Genomic DNA, 18,572 nt, shown 5'->3' on the forward strand with positions numbered 1-18,572 from the left:
CAGGGCATCTTTGACATCCTGTTTTCCTTCCAGGTTCCTCATTACAGGGGCCTCAACATGTGTTCAATGTCCGTACCAGGCCTTGCTCTGGCTGTTTCGCCCATCCCCAAGATGTGGGGATGGAGAAGTTGGGTACCAAGATGCACAGGAGCCAGGTCTAACTCCAAAAGCCAACGCTCTGCTTTCTGGAATTCCCTGTGTTGACCTGGGGAAACTAACAGCCCTGTGAAAACGGCAAAAGGGGAACCTCTTTAACAAACGAATCCTGTTATTTTCTTAAGGTTTCTCCAAACCCCCAATATAACATACGTCACTTATAAAAGTCAGCCACTTGAGTATCCAACAGTAATTCCTGAATTACTGCTCCAGCTCCTTGAAACAGGTGCAGTGGGCCCCTGTCAGAGCCAGGGCCCCCAGCCTAGCGAACGGACCGCACCCATCAGCACTATGCCATCTCAGTGTCTCCTTTCCCTTCCTTCCTGTCCTAAAGAAAAACTTAACACGAATGTGGTGTTGATGCTGCAAAACTCCACTTGTGGTGTAGATGCTCTTCAAGGACATAGGTGAGCTTTGAAGTCGTGCCAAATCTTTTTGCAGTGGGGTAGCTGGTGCTAACTCACCCAACTTACAAATAACTAACTGGTCTTCGGCTAAGTCCTCCACTTCAGCAGGACGACCTAGGACCACATGTGCTCCACAGCCCTGGTTTATCAGGTGCAAAGGAGTAACGCCAGGAGCAGCTCAGCAGTGGGCAGGAGAGCTTCAGGGAGGCTTCACGCTAGGCCCCAGAATGAGGAAGCCCATTTGTTTCCATCAATTTCTGACCCATTCTGCTTGGAAGCTAACCAAACTCACGCAGCCTCAGCTCTGCAACCTGCCAAATATTATGACAGATGTTTTCCTGTGTTAGGTAAAAACACCTGTAACTGAACTTGGACTTTTCTGAACACCCTGGCAGATTAAAAAAAAACACAAAACTCACTGCAGTCTTTAGAAAAGGGAGGGTTTTCCTGAAAAAAAAAAAAAAAAAAAAAAAAAAATCTCATGTTAACTAAATAAAGTGAGATGGGACCAATTTCTGAAAGATTACTGAGTCTTGCAGACTTCATTTGTAATCCTGCAAGAGTCTCTCACTACAGAAAACTGCATAAAGGAAAAAGCCATCTTCAGAGAAGTGAGAAGAAACAGGCAAGCCAAATCCTCTCACAGACAAAACAAACCCAAGATAAAGCTGACCCTGTAGCATCATCTGAATGGGGACCTCAACGTTATACGCGACATCCCACAGCCAAGTCTTCAATTCCCTGTGCAACATAAGGCATCAGCTGAAAACTGTAGAGACCTGAAAACTGAGGTGATTTAGACAGTGCCAGAAGAGCAGGGAAAAAACTGAGGCAGACAAGCAGAGGGACGACCAGCGATGCCCTCCACGGAGCAGTCCTCGGATGTATCTCCTACAAGCGTTTTATGCTGCCATCAACAGTGACTTGGGAAACTGCTTGAGAAGAATGGGAAATAGAAGTACTGCTCTGGGTCTAGTCCTCACTTTTTTTAAAAAATTTATCTATTTGGCTGTGTCAGTCTCAGTTGCATCATGCGGGATCTTTCACTGTGGCATGCCCGCTTCTCTAGTTGTGGTGCCGGGACTAAGTTAGGTGTCCCTCGACATGTGGGATCTTACTTGGTTCCCCGACCAGGGATCGAACCACATGCTGTACATTGCAAGGTGGATTCTTAACTACTGGGCCACCAGAGAAGTCCCTTCATGCCTTTAAGAAATAAAAACATCAGGTATATGGTGGACTTTGTGGAAAAACATCAGGTATATGGTGGACTTTGTGGATCTAAAGACTGGATTTGCGTGAAGGTCGCTGGGTTGAGCAGTCCCCCTGAGAGCTGTGCTGTTTGTGCCAAACTGGCGTCAAGGGCTCGCTCCTCTCTCAGGAGGAGACTCTGAACTGCCGTCAAGGGGTGCTCGCTCCTCTCTTAGGAGGAGACTCTGAGGCATCGGTCACTTTGGCTGGCCTTCCTCCCTGTGCTGGGGCTTTCCATCTCCTGGGACTTCCCTGGTGGCTCAGATGGTCAATGGCAATGCCAGAGACCCAGGTTTCCATTCCTGTGTAGGGAGGATTTCCCTGGAGGAGGAAATGGCAACCCATTCCCATATTCTTGTCTGGGAAATCCCATGGACAGAGGAGCCTGGCGGGCTACAGTCCATGGGGTTGCAAAGAGTTGGACACAACTGAGTGACTTTTTCCCCCCATCTCCTGGTTCTCCAGTCCTTGGGGCCAGGAGCCCAAGGCAGCTCTGAAAGCCAAGGTGGAAATCAGAAATCCCTGGAGATGCTTCCCTGCGCCTGCTGTTGGCCAGAAAGAGGCCACAGCATTGCCCCTGCCCCCTTGCCTCCCACGGGCACTGCAGGGGTTAGTGGGTCACACTCACTTCCGGCAGTGATGGCCAAAAATAGGCCCGTGACATCCCACTTCCTACTTTTAAATGTGTACAGCCTGTGTTGGGTTGTTGCTTGTTTAACATGTTTAAAAACAGCTTTCTGTCTTTAAAACGTTTTTCTTTTTTTTTCTTTCTGTCTCCATAGTATCCCCTACCAAAGCAACTTACTTGGCTAATCTAAATCAGAGAGGGGGAAATAAACCCCACGTACACTAGAAAAACAGCAAACAGGGTCTGGCAGGGCTTTAAGACCGTCTTCGTCGAAGTGACAAAGTACAGAGTCAAAATGAGCAGAACCGACTAGACGTCTCGGTCATCCCACGATGGACGCAGCCCCAGAGGCTCCTGGATGCAGGCTCTGGGCTCCTGCCTCCCAACCGGAGCAGGAGGCTTTTAGTCATCAGCACAACTCTCCAGAGAAAACCCAGGACCCGAGGTGGAGCCTTGTAACCAAATCAGCTGCCTGCTGAACAGCCCCAGGTCACCTGGAACTTATGATTTAGCCATTTAAATGAAAATGGAGGCTTGGGCATGGCTCCTGACTCGATTTCTCGACTAGATGATGGTACAGCTTAATGAGAGCCGTGTTACGAAAGTTACACTCGACTCCCACAGGTTATGGGATTTAAAAGTCTGTTTTATGGCATGTTTTGGCTGTGCTGGTGAAGCAGGAAATATAAGCTGGGACCACACCTCGGATGCAGGGCCTGCGAAAAGCACGGAACAGAATCTACTCGGAAAGACCTGGCTGGATCCCTGACACAAGGTCGGTAGGTGCTCGGAGAACTCAGCCTCCTTCCTCTCCATAAAATCCTGCAGGAACAGCTCTTCCTGCAAAATCGCAGTGTCTCAGGACACTGAATCCCCCATGCATCTCAACGCCGCGACCCTCACCCCGACACACTCCCGTGTTACGTCTCCTCATTGGTTTTTATCAGGAATAGTTTCACACCACCTTCGTTGATCATCCCCAAATCCTCTCCACCTGCCTGGCTCCAGCTCATATAATCCACCTCCAACAAGCGTCCTCAATTCCCCCAATGTCACATGTCCCCAGTCCAAAGAAACCTGCCAGCTCTCGAGGTGAAAACACCTCACCCACGATTGCATCCGTCTGCAATCCCCTAGAAACCGGAGACATCCCCTGGTTTCCTCATGAAGGTGATGGTGCCCTCTCCCTCCTGACATGCCCTTCCTTCCCTTCATCACATGCTTGCTGGCTGGACACACACGTAAAAACGAACCCAAAGAACAGGACTCTGCACGAGAAACAAGACTTTGTGGCAACAGTCTTTGCTCTCTGAGCCCAAGTCCAGGCTAAAGCAAGCACAGTCCCTCGCTTGCAAGGACCCAGGCACAGTGGGCACTGAGTGAAGACGGCAGAGGAAGACGGCCGCTTGCAGTATCTGAGCCTGCCGGCAGGGACCCAGCTGTCCCGGCTGTGCTCACACGGGCCCTGGCTGTAAGGTAAGAGCCATAAAGAACCATAAAGAACCTTCTGCAGACAAGAAAGGACCGACTGCCAACACACGTGTTTCACTCGTTCCAGGGTACGAACAGGAAGGGGGCACCCTCTAGGCACACTGTTGGCATTTAATCGCTAACTCATGTCCGACTCTTTTGCGACCCCAGCCCGTCAGGCTCCTCTGTCCATGGATGCCCCAGGCAACAATACCTGAGTGGGTTGCCATCTCCTCCTCCAGGGAATCTTCCTGACCCAGGGATTGAACCTGCCTCTCCTGTTTCCAGGCGGATTCTTTACCACCGAGTCTCCAGGGAAGCCCCCTCCAGACACATACATCTCTCCAACCAGAATGCAGGAGGCAGGGTGGTGGATGTTCCAGCCCTTCTGATGTCCGTGCAAGGAGCACAGGCAGCGTGGAGCCGGTGGTGAGCAGGCGCATGACCACGTCCAGAAGGCTCTCCAGGCCGCTGCACAGCCCCACTGCTGCCACCCCCGAGCCAGGTTCCAGCCCAGACCTGAAGGAGCACCAGCATCTCAGAAAGCCTCTAGGGAGACCGAGAGCCCGCTTACGCTCTAGAGCCAGGGAGTCACCCAATGTCCAGGACGCTCATCAAGTAAGTCATGGTTCGATGCAATGAGTGTAAGTCAGTTGGGATTTACTCCCACGTCTCTTGGGAGGAAGTCTTACTCCACCCACACGTGTCATTTGTAAAAGGAATCAGAGGGTGGGAGGCAGGCAGCAAAGCCCTGTATCTTGGGGTGCTGTCAGCAGGGTCGCCCCAGGCACTGGTGACCAGGTTGGGCTGTGTGGGACACGATGCCCCCCCAGTCTGAGGGCCTCCAGCTCTGCAAAGCCAGGAGACCCTACTGTCCTCAGGCCTGCTCTGAACAAGGAGGCCTGGCCCAGTGTGTCGGAACCCTGGTTCCTGCGAGGAGTTCACTGGGCCTGGAGCAGACACTCTTCCCTCAAAGGTGCCACTGACCAAGATGAAACACACCCAGGGCGAAGCAGGATGGGAAGGCGAGGCAGGCGGCTCATGCCTAGGAGGTGTGACCCCAAATACCAGAGACAGGTGCTGCCCACCTCGGGGGGGAGCATGACCCATCGTGGTAGGGGCGAGAGGCAGAGCAGCGGCCACAAGACAATACCCAGATGCTGATAAAAAGCCACACCTGGCCATGGACTAAAGTCCCCACACCCCACACCCCAAAATGGAAGCAGCCTTAACACACTGCTTTTAGAAATGTGGGAAGTTTAAAAAAAAAAAAGTCTGCCAAGCCCGATGAGAGTCCACCGGCAAATCAACCAACGCAGAGAGTAGCTTGAGTCTGCATTTCATAGATGAGTGACGTCTGAGAAATGATTACAATGTTGAACCCGGCTTTCATCTGCAGTAAGTGGGGGCCTGAGTGTGGGCAGCTCTACAAACCCAATCCCTAAGTGACAGTGGGCATCCCAGGGCAGGGGCCGCTGTTCCAAACTTCTCTTTGAACCATTTATCTCGTGGACATTTATCCTTCGCAAACTAAGTCTATGAAGCTGCAACTGGACCATTCTCCCCCTTCCTTTTCTGATCTTTTACCTCAATACCATGTTGCTTCATTCTATTCATTTATACTAGAGTTTTAAGTCATGTCTGGTTGACTATTGTATATTTACATACCTAATGTAATTATCACTAATCACATAATTACTGGAAATGTACATAATTGCCTGATCCAAACATATAATTATAATGTATAGCAACATTATGAATACCATTTAAGGTCTACATTTTGGGGCTATTTAAAGGTATTTATTAGAAATGATTGTGGACCAACATAGGTGGCCAGTTTTGACGTGGCTTCTTGATAAGGTACTTCCAAGTGCTTCATAAAACAAAACAATAATTCTACTATGCCTTTTCTTAAGACAGGTCAAACAAAAAGCATACAAATGGAAGTTAGAATGACTCTGGTCCGAGTCTACAGATGAGGCTTTTCCTATGGGGAAATACAGGTCACTCCTTCTGGTCTGTGGGCCCCAAAGGGCATGAGCCAGGCAACAAGATGCTCCCAGTCCTCCCTGCTGGGGGCTCTCACCTGGCCCAGACGCCCTCACCGCTTCTGCCACCTCGAAGACCGAGCAGCTCTTAGACAGTATTTTTGCTCCTTGAACACTCTGGGACCATGAATGAGCATCCCTGGGGGAACGGTCCACGGAGACGTGCTTTCATAACAGCAAGCTCATCCAATTAAGAAGAGAATGACACAGGTGAAACAGTTTTCCTCCACTTCATCCCTATAGTATTCTCTCCCTGACTTTTCTTGTGCTCCTCAGGGACAAGATTGATCTAGATAAAGATTTCCAAGATGTATAACTATGTGTTCAGCAGACACCAGATGACCTTTGTCTCCTTCTCCACATCCCCCCAACCAACCCGTCCATCTTCCTCACTGCCTTTTATTCCCTGTTTTCATCCCAGAGGTGAAACAGAAGAGTTAGTAAGTCGTGTCTGACTTTTGTGACCCTATGGACTGTAGCTCACCAGGCTCCTCTGTTGATGGAATTCTCCAGGCAAGAATACTGGAGTGGGTTGCCATTCCCTTCTCCAGGGGATCTTCCCGACCCAGGGATCGATCCTGGGTCTCCTGCATTGCAGGCAGACTCTTTACCAATTGAGCCACCAGGGAAGCTAACTCAGAGGTAAGGAATGTTGAATTTGATTGTTTATTTAATAGGAAGTCTCCAACACTTCTTTTTGTCCTGTAGAGGAAAGGAGAAGTCTTCTCCTGAATTATGTAATGAAGGGGACTTAGCTCAGCTGATATAATCCTCAGGACCATTTTTCCACATGTATAAGACATTCGAACAAAATGAAGTAAAATGAAATATCTACTTTTCTCCAAATTACATTTTCAACAGCCACAGGAAAGGATGGTGTTTAGTGATTTATTGTACCATAACCCACAATAAGAAGTTTTAACAAAAAGTCATCAGTAAGACCATTGTGGTATATTACAGTTCTGTAAACCCAGGGCCCCAGAAAATGCTCTATTGGGTTACTTCCACCATAATAAGGAATGGCAAGCTCTCTTCTCTGGCCAACAAATACTTGGGGCAAATCACACTGGTTCTGCCATGATGCCATTAGGTCCTAGAACACTCTGAATGGTGCAATTCACAAACACAATGTGTCAATTAAGCCAGCAAACTAAACAGGAAAATCCAGACCTATACATACACCAGAAAGAGAGCACTGCAGTCCGGTCAAGTCTGTTCACAGACCCTGCTCCATGCAATCGTTATACAACAGCACAGAGTGGGCCTCGAGAAAGAGCAGAGAATAAATGACAAGTATCAAAACAGAAGAATAGCTTTTTGGAAAAAAAAAAAAAAAAGAAAACCTGGCTTTTAAGTCAGCTTGAAAGACTATTATTCTCTAATGGATTCTGATGGAGCCCCCAAGGCGGGAGAAGGGGACGACAGAGGATGAGATGGTTGGATGGCATCACCGACTCAATGGACATGAGTCTGAGTTGGTGATGGACAGGAAGGCCTGGCGTGCTGCAGTCCGTGGGGTCGCAAAGAGTTGGACACGACTGAGCGACTGAACTGACCTGAACCCAAGACTTTGGGTGGCGAGACGCAAAGCTGTACTCTGTACTTTGCTTAATCTCGAGCAGGAACATCCTCTTTGAGGCGCAAAGGTGTGGATTCTGGGTGCATGAAGATGGACAGACTAGGTCCCAAAGGGACTGTGGCTCAGGAGGAAGAGACCCCAAGGTCCGGTGCGAAAGGTTTCAGGGAGAAACAGACTGGGCTCTGGGAGGAAGAGAGAGATGTGGGAGAAGTATGTTTGGAGGGGTGATTTCCCACCCCAGTCGGGCTCGGCTGGAGACAAGGGGTTCACTGCGGAAGGTGGAGGGCTGGGAGGGACCCTTGAGGCCATCTGAAGGCTTGTCTGGCTTGGGATTGGCAGCAGGTTGGAGGGGAGAATTGGAAGGAATGTGTGTTCCCAGAGACCGAGTAAGAAAACAACGTTCCTACAAGCCCAGAGCAGAGGAGGGCAGCTTCACGCTTTAAATCATAAAACAATGAGAGATACTGGAAATCCTCGGTGGTAGGGTGGGGGCAGTGGGAAGGAGAGAATCATTTGCTGGGGTTGCTGGACTTCCAAGGAGAACATTCTCGAATGGTTAGTTCAGGTTTCCAGAACAGAGCCTGGTGAGAATCCAAAGCCAGGGAGGGAGATGTGTGAGGCTGTCAGGAGGAAGAAATGACAGGATCCCCGGGGCTGATCGGAGGCCAAGGCCAAATGCAGAACAGCAGACGGCCTGGGTGCCCGAGCTGCTCACCGACTTGCCCTGTACCTCGCCGGCAGCACCTGGGAAATGGGGACCCCCAGTCCCTGACCTTTAAAGGCTCTGCAACAGCTTATAAATGCAAGGAGCACCAAGGAAGCATCTTGAAACAGCTCTTATACTTCATGAGACACCAAATGAATGTGTGGGATCATGGATTATAAATTACACCTGGGTCACTTCACGTCAAGCATCTACCTTGACAGTGGAGAGTGAGAAATTAAAACAAACAAACCATCGCAACTGTCTCCTCGCGTGCTGCAGTCCAGGGGGTTGCCAAGAGTCACACGGAAAGACTGCACTGTCTCAGGAACACTGCTCATGAATAAAGGAGATGCTGGAATTTGTTATAAAAAAAGGCAAGGCTGGGGTCTGGTGAACTATGACTGAGAAAGAGGGTTTGAAGGAAACTTCAATGGTTTTTTTGCTGCCACCGGCTGCCCTGAGCACAGAAAGGAAAGGCCACTGGCGGAGACCACATTCTGGTCTCCGATGCAGCATCCCGAGATAAGCACTGGGTTCAGGGTGCAATCAGCCAGTAGACATTCCTGATAACCAACCTTAGAAAGCTGATCCACCGGGGCTTTCTGGAATGGGGACTAGGTACCAAAAACGAAGGACCGATGTAAAACTTTAAAATCCCCTGAACAATCAGGTGAACTGAGATGGTGAGACATTGCACAAACCTACTGGCTTGGGTTCTGCAATGATGTCAATGTTTCTGAAAGTCAAAGGCCAGGGAATTATTTTTGACTAAGGAGACCAAAGAGACACGACAACTAAATGCCACATTTATGCTCCTTGACTGATTTCTGCACAGAGGCAAACAAGCCAGCTAAAACAGATGCATGGGGGAGACACGACCACGCCACCTAGGTCAGATAAGCGTGCAATGACCCCCAGTTCCCTGGGGGTGATGGTGGTGGTGTGTTTATGTAGGAAAGGAGACTGTCATACCTGCCGCCAAAGGTACTTAAGAATAAACGGGTGGATCTGCAGCTGTCTTTCAGATAGTTCTGGAAAAGTCCATCCATCCATCCTCCATTCATTCATACTCTCTCTCACACACACACACGCATCTCTATGTACCTCGGCATATAAGGAAGCAAGCGATAACGAATGTTACCGGCTGGTGAATATAGCTGAAGGGAGTTATCAATGTCCATCGCACTGGATCCATCTTTCTGTAGGTTTGAAAAATTATATCTAAAAATATCCCTAATTCTCCACACCTCCTTATACCCAGGGATGTGGGGGACAGGGGGTGCTCTTCAGTTCTTTTAGGTGGGAGCCATCGCAGGGCAGAGTGCCAGAGCAGAACACAAGTTTTAAGGCCTCCACACCACCAGCTTGAGCCACATCTAGAAGCGATTCCACGCGGACAGCTTGTGGGAGGCACATTCCCGGGCCCGAGTCAGCCGGCCAACTAGGGCGCTAGCACGTGGCTGCTGAGCCCACCCTGCCCAGGGCCTCCACGGCCCCTGAGAGAAATGCTGCAGCGAAGTCACCAGTGACCACGCCATGCCAAACCACGCAGCCTGGCAGCGTGGACGTGGGCCGGCAAGGGACACTTCACGCACAGCCCAGGCCTACTCCCTAGACTTCTCACCACTCCCTCGAGGAGAGGATGGTCCTTAACCCACATTTTAGAGTTCTGTCCCTTGTTTCCGTAAGATTTGAATTCTGTTTAATTTCCTTTCATGACCAGAACAACTTCCAGAACATTTTCAAAGATAACCAGGGACATGAACGTATCATGAGGGGCTACGCTGGGCTCTAGCTATTTGCGGCGGCAACCGTTTCCGTTTGAAGCGGAGAAAGTCCAGAAACTTCAGAAAGTAGCTTTTCTTTCACTTGCAAAATGATCCTGGGACCACAGACCCCCCAGCTGCCCTCCTAGCACCACCTCTGCCCTGGGGCCCACTTCAGCCTACCTAAGGGCAGGCCAGGTGACCACCAACACCACCACAGACAGGCGCCGGGGACTGTGGGTGGGGATGGGGCAGCAGCCTGGCTAGGAGACCGGGTCCAGGAGCCCAGGGCCGGTCTGCACGTTCTCTGTTTAAAAACCGCCAACCACGCTGGCTCTTACCTTCGCAAATTCTGTCCAATCGCTGTCGCTTGACTTTGTGCTTATCCACAAGGGCCATTCTTTATCGAACTTTGCACCTCTCTGATTCAAAAGGCAAAGCGGTCCTCTAAGAACTTAGGGGCCCTCGCAGGAGTCTGCGGGCATTACGCCACTACGCGCCCTGAAACGAGGAGAAAAGAAGCCTTACTCTCCGGACACCCTGGGGGCAAAGACAACCGGTCATTCAGGCTTGGCTGCCACTTGCGACAAGGGGACCTGCCCTGGGGGACTTGTTCTCCTCCAAGGCTGGAGACAGGGTTTGCTCCCTGTCCCTGGGACAGTCTCCTGCCTCCGAGGGAAGCGGGCAAACAAGACGAAAGGTCATCGGTTCCTGAGAGCGGTCAGCAGCACCATCTGCAGCTCTTGCTGTTGACGGCCAATGCCAATCACTGACCAGCCTGGGTCGGGATACTTCGGCCTCCAGTGCCAGAAACCAAGTGACAGCCAGTGGCGTCGCTATGTAACCTCTGGAAGCTGCAACGGGACAGAGGCAGGGACCAGCTTGGACTGCCTGGGAGCCCACCCCAGTGTCTGGAGGGACGCAGGCACCCAGCTGGGGCTGCTCTCCCACCACCATCCCCCAGGCGGTTTCCAAAACTGCCCTTTGGCCACCGCTCAGCACCTTTCAAACCCTTCCCCCACCGCCCAAGGAGGGGGCAGGAATGGATGCCCCACCTAACCAAGGCCTGCCCAATTCCACCTTCCGAAGCCTTGCTGGCTTCCAGGGGGGCCACTGCTGGGGTCCGCGGCCTGTGCCTGTCCCACTCCCGTGGTGTTTCAAGCAGGTGAGGCACAGGAGGAGGGGTCTCCCATTTGGGTTGGGGTATTTGGGCCACTCCCGAGGCATTCCACTGCCCAGTTTGTGGAGAAAAGTCAGGGCTGCCTGTTTGGGGAGGCCCTGACCTTCATCCCCTGCTCAGCCAACGTGCCAGTTGAGGCCATAAATCATCATCTGCAACCTCCAAAGCCTTAGAGCTTCTGATTCATTGCTGTGGTTATCCTAACACCACCACCAACTGCCATACACACACACCCCCCCCCCCACACCACCAACTGCCACACACACACACACACACCCCCCCCACCCCACCCCACCCCCAGTTATCCAACAAATGAGGAGGGGGCAGGAGACAAACACGAGGCTCCAGGGTTAATAATGAGAATTGTTATGGGTGGTCATCAATTATGCAGAATGCTGGGAGTTACTTTATCAAAGGTCAGAAAATGCAGGTCTGACTATGAAAAGGTAGGTGACTTCCTGGAAGTTAATGGCTAATTTCTCAGCAATGAGGCTAAAAAGGCACCCTAAAGATTTATGGCAATAATTATGTGATTTTTAAAAAAAGAACAAGGGAAAAAAAAAAAAAAAAAACACAACTTCTAATCACATAAATAATTAAGGCAACATCCAAGAGATACTAAATCCTTTCCCAGCCTGGAATGACCCTGTTGGACAAGCAAGGAGATGAAGGTGGTCCTGAAGTGAGCCAGGGCATTGCTGGGAAGATCTGGGTAAAGGGAGATGGAGTAGACAGATTTCTAAAATCCTTGGGACTCCGCTGGTGGTCCAGTGGTTAAGACTCCATCCCTCCAATGCAGGGGGCAAGGGTTCAATCCCTGGTCAGGGAATTAAGGTCCCGCATACCATGAAGTCAAAAAAAGTGGCTTCACTTTTGCGGGGCTTTGTGAAAGGTAATTATGCAAAGTGGGGAAGGTGGTTACTGGCCAACTTGAGACAGACAGACGGAGGAGCAGGAACTCTGGACCAAGGGTTTGTGCCCGAGAGAGCCCCTCAGAGGCCAGCTGGCAATTTTCATCTGCTTGGGTCCTGGGGTCTGATCAAGAGATGGCCCTTCCTTCCTTGGCTCCGGAGACAGACCCCAGGTTAGCCACAGCATCCGGGGGTGGGAGAATTAATTAGTTAATATTTGTGAAGTGCCGTGGAGATGAGAAATGACAGCATTATCATCTGAGGCAGGACGGGTTTCACACCCTCCTCCTCCTCCTCCAATTCCCTGAGTGAGGCATAATCATTCTTTTTGCTTTCCTTTGAATTTTAATTTGTATAATTAGATGGCTTCCTGAAAAATTGATAAGTAGAATCTCGATTATGCAATCAAAGGAAAGATCAGGCATCAGCTTACACAAATTGTGTGCGTCTTAGTATTATTTAAAAAAATTAAAAAAAGGGCAACTGCCTTCTGTGTCTTGCTTGGGGCGGGGGGTGTCGGGGTGGGGACCAGCCCCTCCACGGGGTTCCCTCCAGGTTTGGTACCTCTCACGACTCAGACTGGCCCTGCTGATGGAGAATTCAGTCGTAAGGGCACCAGGCGGAGGCCGGACACTATGGCAGTGACCACTGCTTCAGGTAGCCTCTACCCCCGCCCCCTAGGACTCCCCTCCCCCCAATATTTATTTTGAAGCAAGGATGTATGCAGTATGACATTTTCCCCCTTCACCCTCCGAAGAAGTGAGATATTTATGAGGACTTAGTGAGCACAACCCTTTTCCTAATGACAGGGACAGGCCCTGCTCAGAACTGGGCTATAGGCAGTGGTCCCCAGCTGATGTCCCCTGCAAGAATGCCAGCACCCCGCCATGCACACCGGTCCTGGGCTCCCTCGACAGGGTCCCTGAGCGATGCAAGCCAACCTCTGCCCTTACCGTACGCCAGTCTAGTCTCCACACATACATCACAAACTCTGGGCCCCCGGGATTATTAGTACCATCACCAATTGATACCATCCGGTCAATATTTAACTACAAACAGATAAAGGTCCACATAGGGAAGAAAAACCAGGACGAGGATGTATTACGTTGTCCCACTTTGAAATGATAAACCTTTGAACCATGGTGGTATAGGTGGGAAGAGAGTTCTAGAACCCGCTTGCAAAATGACTGTGAACGAGCCAGCTCCATGTTTGCACAACAGGGATGGTGTTGCAAAGAAGCTGTGAGGATCAGATGAGAACACACAGGAAAACAACTGGAGCCCAAGGGCAGGCCTCTAAGAACAGCTCAGGACTTCCTCTGCGCGACAGAGGCCTACTTGGACGTGGGCCGCCGTCACACTGGATCACCCGCCTCCTGCCGAGGCTGGAGATAAATCGCAGCGAAACATAAGAAAGGGCCAGAGGAAACTCAGGTCCTTTCACAAGTAGGAGGGGCACACTGCCCACAAGCCTTACAGGAAAAAACCCTGCCTTCCCGCCCCGCCTCCACCCCGCCACCCGCCTCCTCCCCTCCAACCCCCCCAACCCCCGCCCCGCCTCCGCCCCCGCCAAAGGGAAAAGATCTGCCTGAAGTCTCAGCCTGAGATGAGGGGTGTGATCAGGCGCTGAAAGGTTTAGGAATTCAACTTACTTTGGAAAGAGAAAGATGCTTGCATGAGAAAGCTACCTGGGGGAATTCCCTGGAGGTCCACTGTTACTGCTGAGGGCTGGGGTTCGATCCCTGGACAGGGAACTATGATTCCAGAGTCTGCACAGTGTGCACCCCCCCCAAAATATAGATAAACACATTGATTAAATAAGAAAAGAAAGCTCCTTGGAGATACTAGAAGGAAGCTACAGGCCCGGGAGATTTGTCTACCAGGCTTCAAAGACAAACCTGAGAGTCAACGGAAGGGAGAAAAGGAAGGAAGGCATCACTTTACAAACAAAGGCAAAACACCCAAAACTCAGACTGAGGAAAAGGAAAGGTTCCCCACTCACCACTCTGGGACTAAAAGCTGGGCAGATTAACTAAACCACAAGCAGCCCTGCTGCTCAGGACCGAATCACTATAATGACCAAAACCTAGCCATCACTAATTGGCATTCTCAACATCTCAAATAAGTTTCTAAGACCCCCTCAGTTTCTTTTTTCCAGTTTCAAGTCTTCTTAAAGATTAGGCAGATGAAGGAATTTACAGAAAATAAACGATGTCTTCAATGATGTCTCTCAAAGTGAAAATTCCTCTAAAACCAGTTAACGGTGATGGTAGCCTTCGAGTCTTTTAAGAAAATCTATGTAAACTTTATGTTAATCAAGACAGACCAAGTAGAAGAGATGCCTGCAGCCCCAGCAGCATTGGATCCTGAGGTCTCTTGCCTTTCTGAGCCTGGGATCCCTAAAGCAATGACACCACTCCTGGGGTCTCCTTTACCAAGGCCGACAAGGATAGGGTCATCTCACTAACTTGTGCCTGAGCATCCAGGTAAAGGCAACACCAATGACCAAAAAACCCTCTGCTTCTTCACGGTGTACCAAATAAAGCCCAGGGCTTCAGGCTACCCTGCAAAAAACCTCTTCCAGAATCTTTAGAAGCCAAACAAACATCAACAGCAGATGATAAGCTGGGTAGAATCCTTGGGGCTTTCCAGGTGGTGCTAGTGGTAAAGAATCTGCCCGCCAATTCAGGAGTAGTAAGAGACTCAGGTTTGATCCCTAAGTTGGGAAGATTCCCTGGAGGAGGGCACGGCAACCCACTCCAGTATTCTTGCCTGGAGAATCCCATGGACAGAGGAGCCTAGTGGGCTAAAGTCCATAGAATCACAAAGAGTTGGACACGACTGAAGCAACTTAGCATCCAAGAATCCTCGTAAGAGGTGGATGTGGGTTTTGATCGTCAACTATGCCTGAAGGACCAGTTAAAATCCAGATAGAACAAAAGAAGCTTCCTACAGGAGTGAGAGGTGACTCACTAGAAAAGGCCCTGATGCTGGAAAGATGGAAGGCAGGAGGAGAAGGGAGCGACAGAGGACGAGATGGCATCACCGACTCGATGCACATGAGTTCGAGCAAGCTCCGGGAGCTGGTGATGGACAGGGAGGCCTGGAGTGCTGCAGTCCATGGGGTCGCAGAGTCGGACACAACTGAGCGACTGAACTGACAGGAGTGAGCGATCAGTGGGAAAAACACTGGTGTAGCCTTTGGTCAAATGGTGGACACAACACCCCAGTTAATAACAAAAATGATTAAAACTGCACTATTCAACAAAATAATCTATGGCTAGAATCTAAAAAAGAGTGGATCTATGTATACATATAACCACTTATTCCCTTTGCTGTACATCTGAAACTAACACAACATTGTAAATTAACTATACTCCAACAAAAATTTAATAAATAAATGTTTAAAAAAAAAACCAACATGCACTTTAAGAAAAAGCAGCTTTGGGGGAAGATCAGTTGTGGGAAATGAGTTTATTGAAGTTAATCTTATCCACGTCCAAAAACTACCACTGCTCCCTGATGATGCCTCAGTAGCTTTGAGGCATATTTGGGTTTTGAGGAAAGAGGGGAACGTATGCACTAGCAGCAGGGACACTGACTCTCCCCCCTCCCCCCTCCCCCCCCCCCCCCCCCAGGGGTAACCAGGTAAGACCCTTCAATACACACCGAGGCTCCATCTGATTCCTGGAGTCTCCCACACTGTCTGACTCTTGCAACTCCTTGGACTGTGGCTAGCCCGCCAGGATTCTCCAGGCAAGAATGCTGGAGTGGGTTGCCGTGCTCTTCTCCAGGGGATCTTCCCTACTCAGGGATTGAACCTGGGTGTCCTGCATTGCAGGTGGTTGCTTTAAGGTCTGAGCCACCAGGGAAAGCCCAAGGTGGTTTGTATTTCCCCAGGGTGACAAGGTCACACCCCGTCACATGCCCTCCATCTGATCCATGGGCTCCACCCTTGAGCCCCTGGGGCTGACGCAACACCAGTGTCCCAGAGAGAAGTATAGACGACTCCAGAGCTGTGAGCACAGGGCCACCACCCTCTCCAACACTAGAGGCCAGGCAGGTTTCAGAATTCACATGGGATTTTAAATAGGCAATCCAGTGCTTCTGCCGTGTTATCATGGACCCCCAAAACAGGCAGTAACATTTCTACGCTAGGACACAGGAACACACTTACCCACCTGGATTAATAGAATATACAAGGATATACCCTCAACAATTCAGGCCAGGTCAAAATCTGCCACTGAATGGGTTACAAAGAATTTAAGTTTTCAGAGCTTTTTACAATTTGGATGTGAGGTTAAGGAATTGTGGGTCTATGATCCCCCCAACCCCCATCTAAACTCCACCAAACCATTTTCTGGGGCTTTGAAGGAGAAAAACAAAGAGTCTGTGATCTATGTCAAGCGTGTGACAGCAGAGAAACATAGAAAGCGACTCTTTTAGCAGGTGGAATGCCAGAGCGTCCTGTGAGGTTTGAGGCTGCCAATGTGAAAACCACACTTCCGCTGAGAAGACCTCCTCGGCCAGCAAATAATTTCTGAGTGCATCCTTTTGCTTGGTTTAGATTTAGAAAAGATTATCTCCTGGTGTTCAACGTAAAACTCAAGAATTCTAAATATTTTCACTTGCTAAAAAGCTTTCATCAAGAACAGAGGACTGGAGCAAAAACAATTCATGATTTTCCTAATTGGTTGTTTTATTTATGTCATGATGAAAATTAAGTGTTGGTGAAGAAAACGAGACACTTCTGTGTTAAGAATTTTCACACATTTTTAAAGCACCTGAATGGACAAATATGCTCAAAATAAACATTATTCATTCTAATACTAGAGAATTCTTTAAAAAATAAAATGAAACTAAAAGGGTAAAGGCAAATAAGCAAACTTTCACCCAGATTAGGAAGTGTCAAATGACACCTTTTACTTCCATTGTGTTGAGACTGGGGAATCGTAAGACACACAAGTGAATATTCCCGTTCCAACTTTCTGATCCCTTCCTCCTTTGGCAATTCTGATCGATCGCTGAAGAGTCTAGTTGAGCGGGGTGAAGGGATAAGCACCCTCAATTTCTCCGTGGACAGAGGAAGCCCCATCCTGACCGGAGGACTGATCCTTTTTCACATATTACATGCAAGAAATTAGTGAAACAAGTTTATATCTGAGCGAGTAAAAGTGAACAGAGGAAGAAGCCAGAACGTCAGAAAGTTTGGAAAGGTCTCACGAAATGCCTTCAGAGGAGACTTGGCCATGGTGCGGCTTTTGGGGTGGCCCCTCTGTGCCCCGAAGATTGCCTGAAGGTGATGCCTGCAGGCTATGCAAGGCCTGGGCGCCCATGTACACTTGCTGTGGTCCAGTATGGAGTAAAAGCATGGATAACTGATGTCTCCTGGGGCTTGGACCCGGGGGCCACCGAAGCAGGAGCCACCTGGAGACAGCTAACGGAGGTCATATGATAAACTCGTGCTCGACTTGAAACACAGACTATGGAAGGCAGCTGGGATGCCAGGTGGGGAGTAAAGAAGATCTAACCTTTCTAAGGCCGCTCTGGAGTATTTGCTTTATTCTCATGAGTTGCACTTGCATTTACAGCAATTTGTTGGTTATCAAAGAGGAACAATGAGATCTTAAAAGTTTAAAAAGCTTGATGGGAGATTTTGCACACATCTGCTTCTTGATTTCTTGCCACTGGCAGGCCCTAGAACCTAGACTGGCTTCGCTGCGTCCAGCTTCCATTGGGGACACAACTGCTTTGCTGCCCTTGTGAGGTCCCAGCCCACGTGCTCGTGACACTGTGCAGCCTGGAAACAACGCACATGGGGAGGAGGTCTGTGGTCTCAAAGCCGATGGAAACACCAGGAGGTCTGATCTTCTGTTCTGGTCATTCCTGGGGCAGACCCACCCAGAGGAGACCAGGCGCCCAGCAGTGGGGCCTGTCGGCCAGCAGAGGGCACTGCACACCCTGCAGGGCCTTTCTGAGGCGACAGAGGCTGGAGCTGCTTTGCTGGGACTCCTCTTGGCTTCTTTCAATCCTAACTTGGACTCTGCGAGAATCTGGAGAAAGTGAGACCAGATACCTCCAAAAGGGAAGGTCTGAGATGGCTTCAGGATGACGGGCTGCACATCCCCTCAATCTCAGGATGCAAAAGGGACAGAAGAGACCTCCAACCTCCCTTAGAGCAACAGGTGTTTAGCCTTTAGGAAACACGGACAGCCAGGGTACAGAAACAGGGCACAAAGATCAATCCCCTCGTGCCCAGCTCGCTCTCTTCTGGGTTGGTAGCCAAGGTTTCCCTTTTAGAGCTGCGGGAGCCAGAGAGGTGGGTCACAGAGCGGGGGGCGGGGGCTCAAGGCCCTGGGCTTGGGGGTCCTGATCCAAGGAAGGCCATGGACCACCCCGAAGCATGATTTTCCATTCTATCTGTGCTTCTCATGTAAAGACATTGATACATCAACAAGGAAGGAGCCACA

The 18,572-nt window shown here is 49.9% G+C and overlaps 1 protein-coding gene across 8 annotated transcripts in view; it reads right to left on the reverse strand.

Moving 5' to 3' along the window:
- The window catches only part of CTBP2 (C-terminal binding protein 2), a 169,159-nt gene that overhangs the window by 38,006 nt on the left and 112,581 nt on the right, over positions 1-18,572 (reverse strand). For all 8 annotated transcript variants that reach the window (XM_025274340.2, XM_025274342.2, XM_006080427.3 and 5 more), the window contains one exon: positions 10,353-10,512. In XM_025274340.2, the coding sequence (XP_025130125.1) occupies positions 10,353-10,410 (58 nt within the window). In that variant the 5' untranslated portion in view covers positions 10,411-10,512. The remainder of the gene's footprint in view (positions 1-10,352; positions 10,513-18,572) is intronic.

Source organism: Bubalus bubalis, chromosome 23, assembly GCF_019923935.1.
Source record: "Bubalus bubalis isolate 160015118507 breed Murrah chromosome 23, NDDB_SH_1, whole genome shotgun sequence".
NCBI lineage: Eukaryota > Metazoa > Chordata > Mammalia > Artiodactyla > Bovidae > Bubalus > Bubalus bubalis.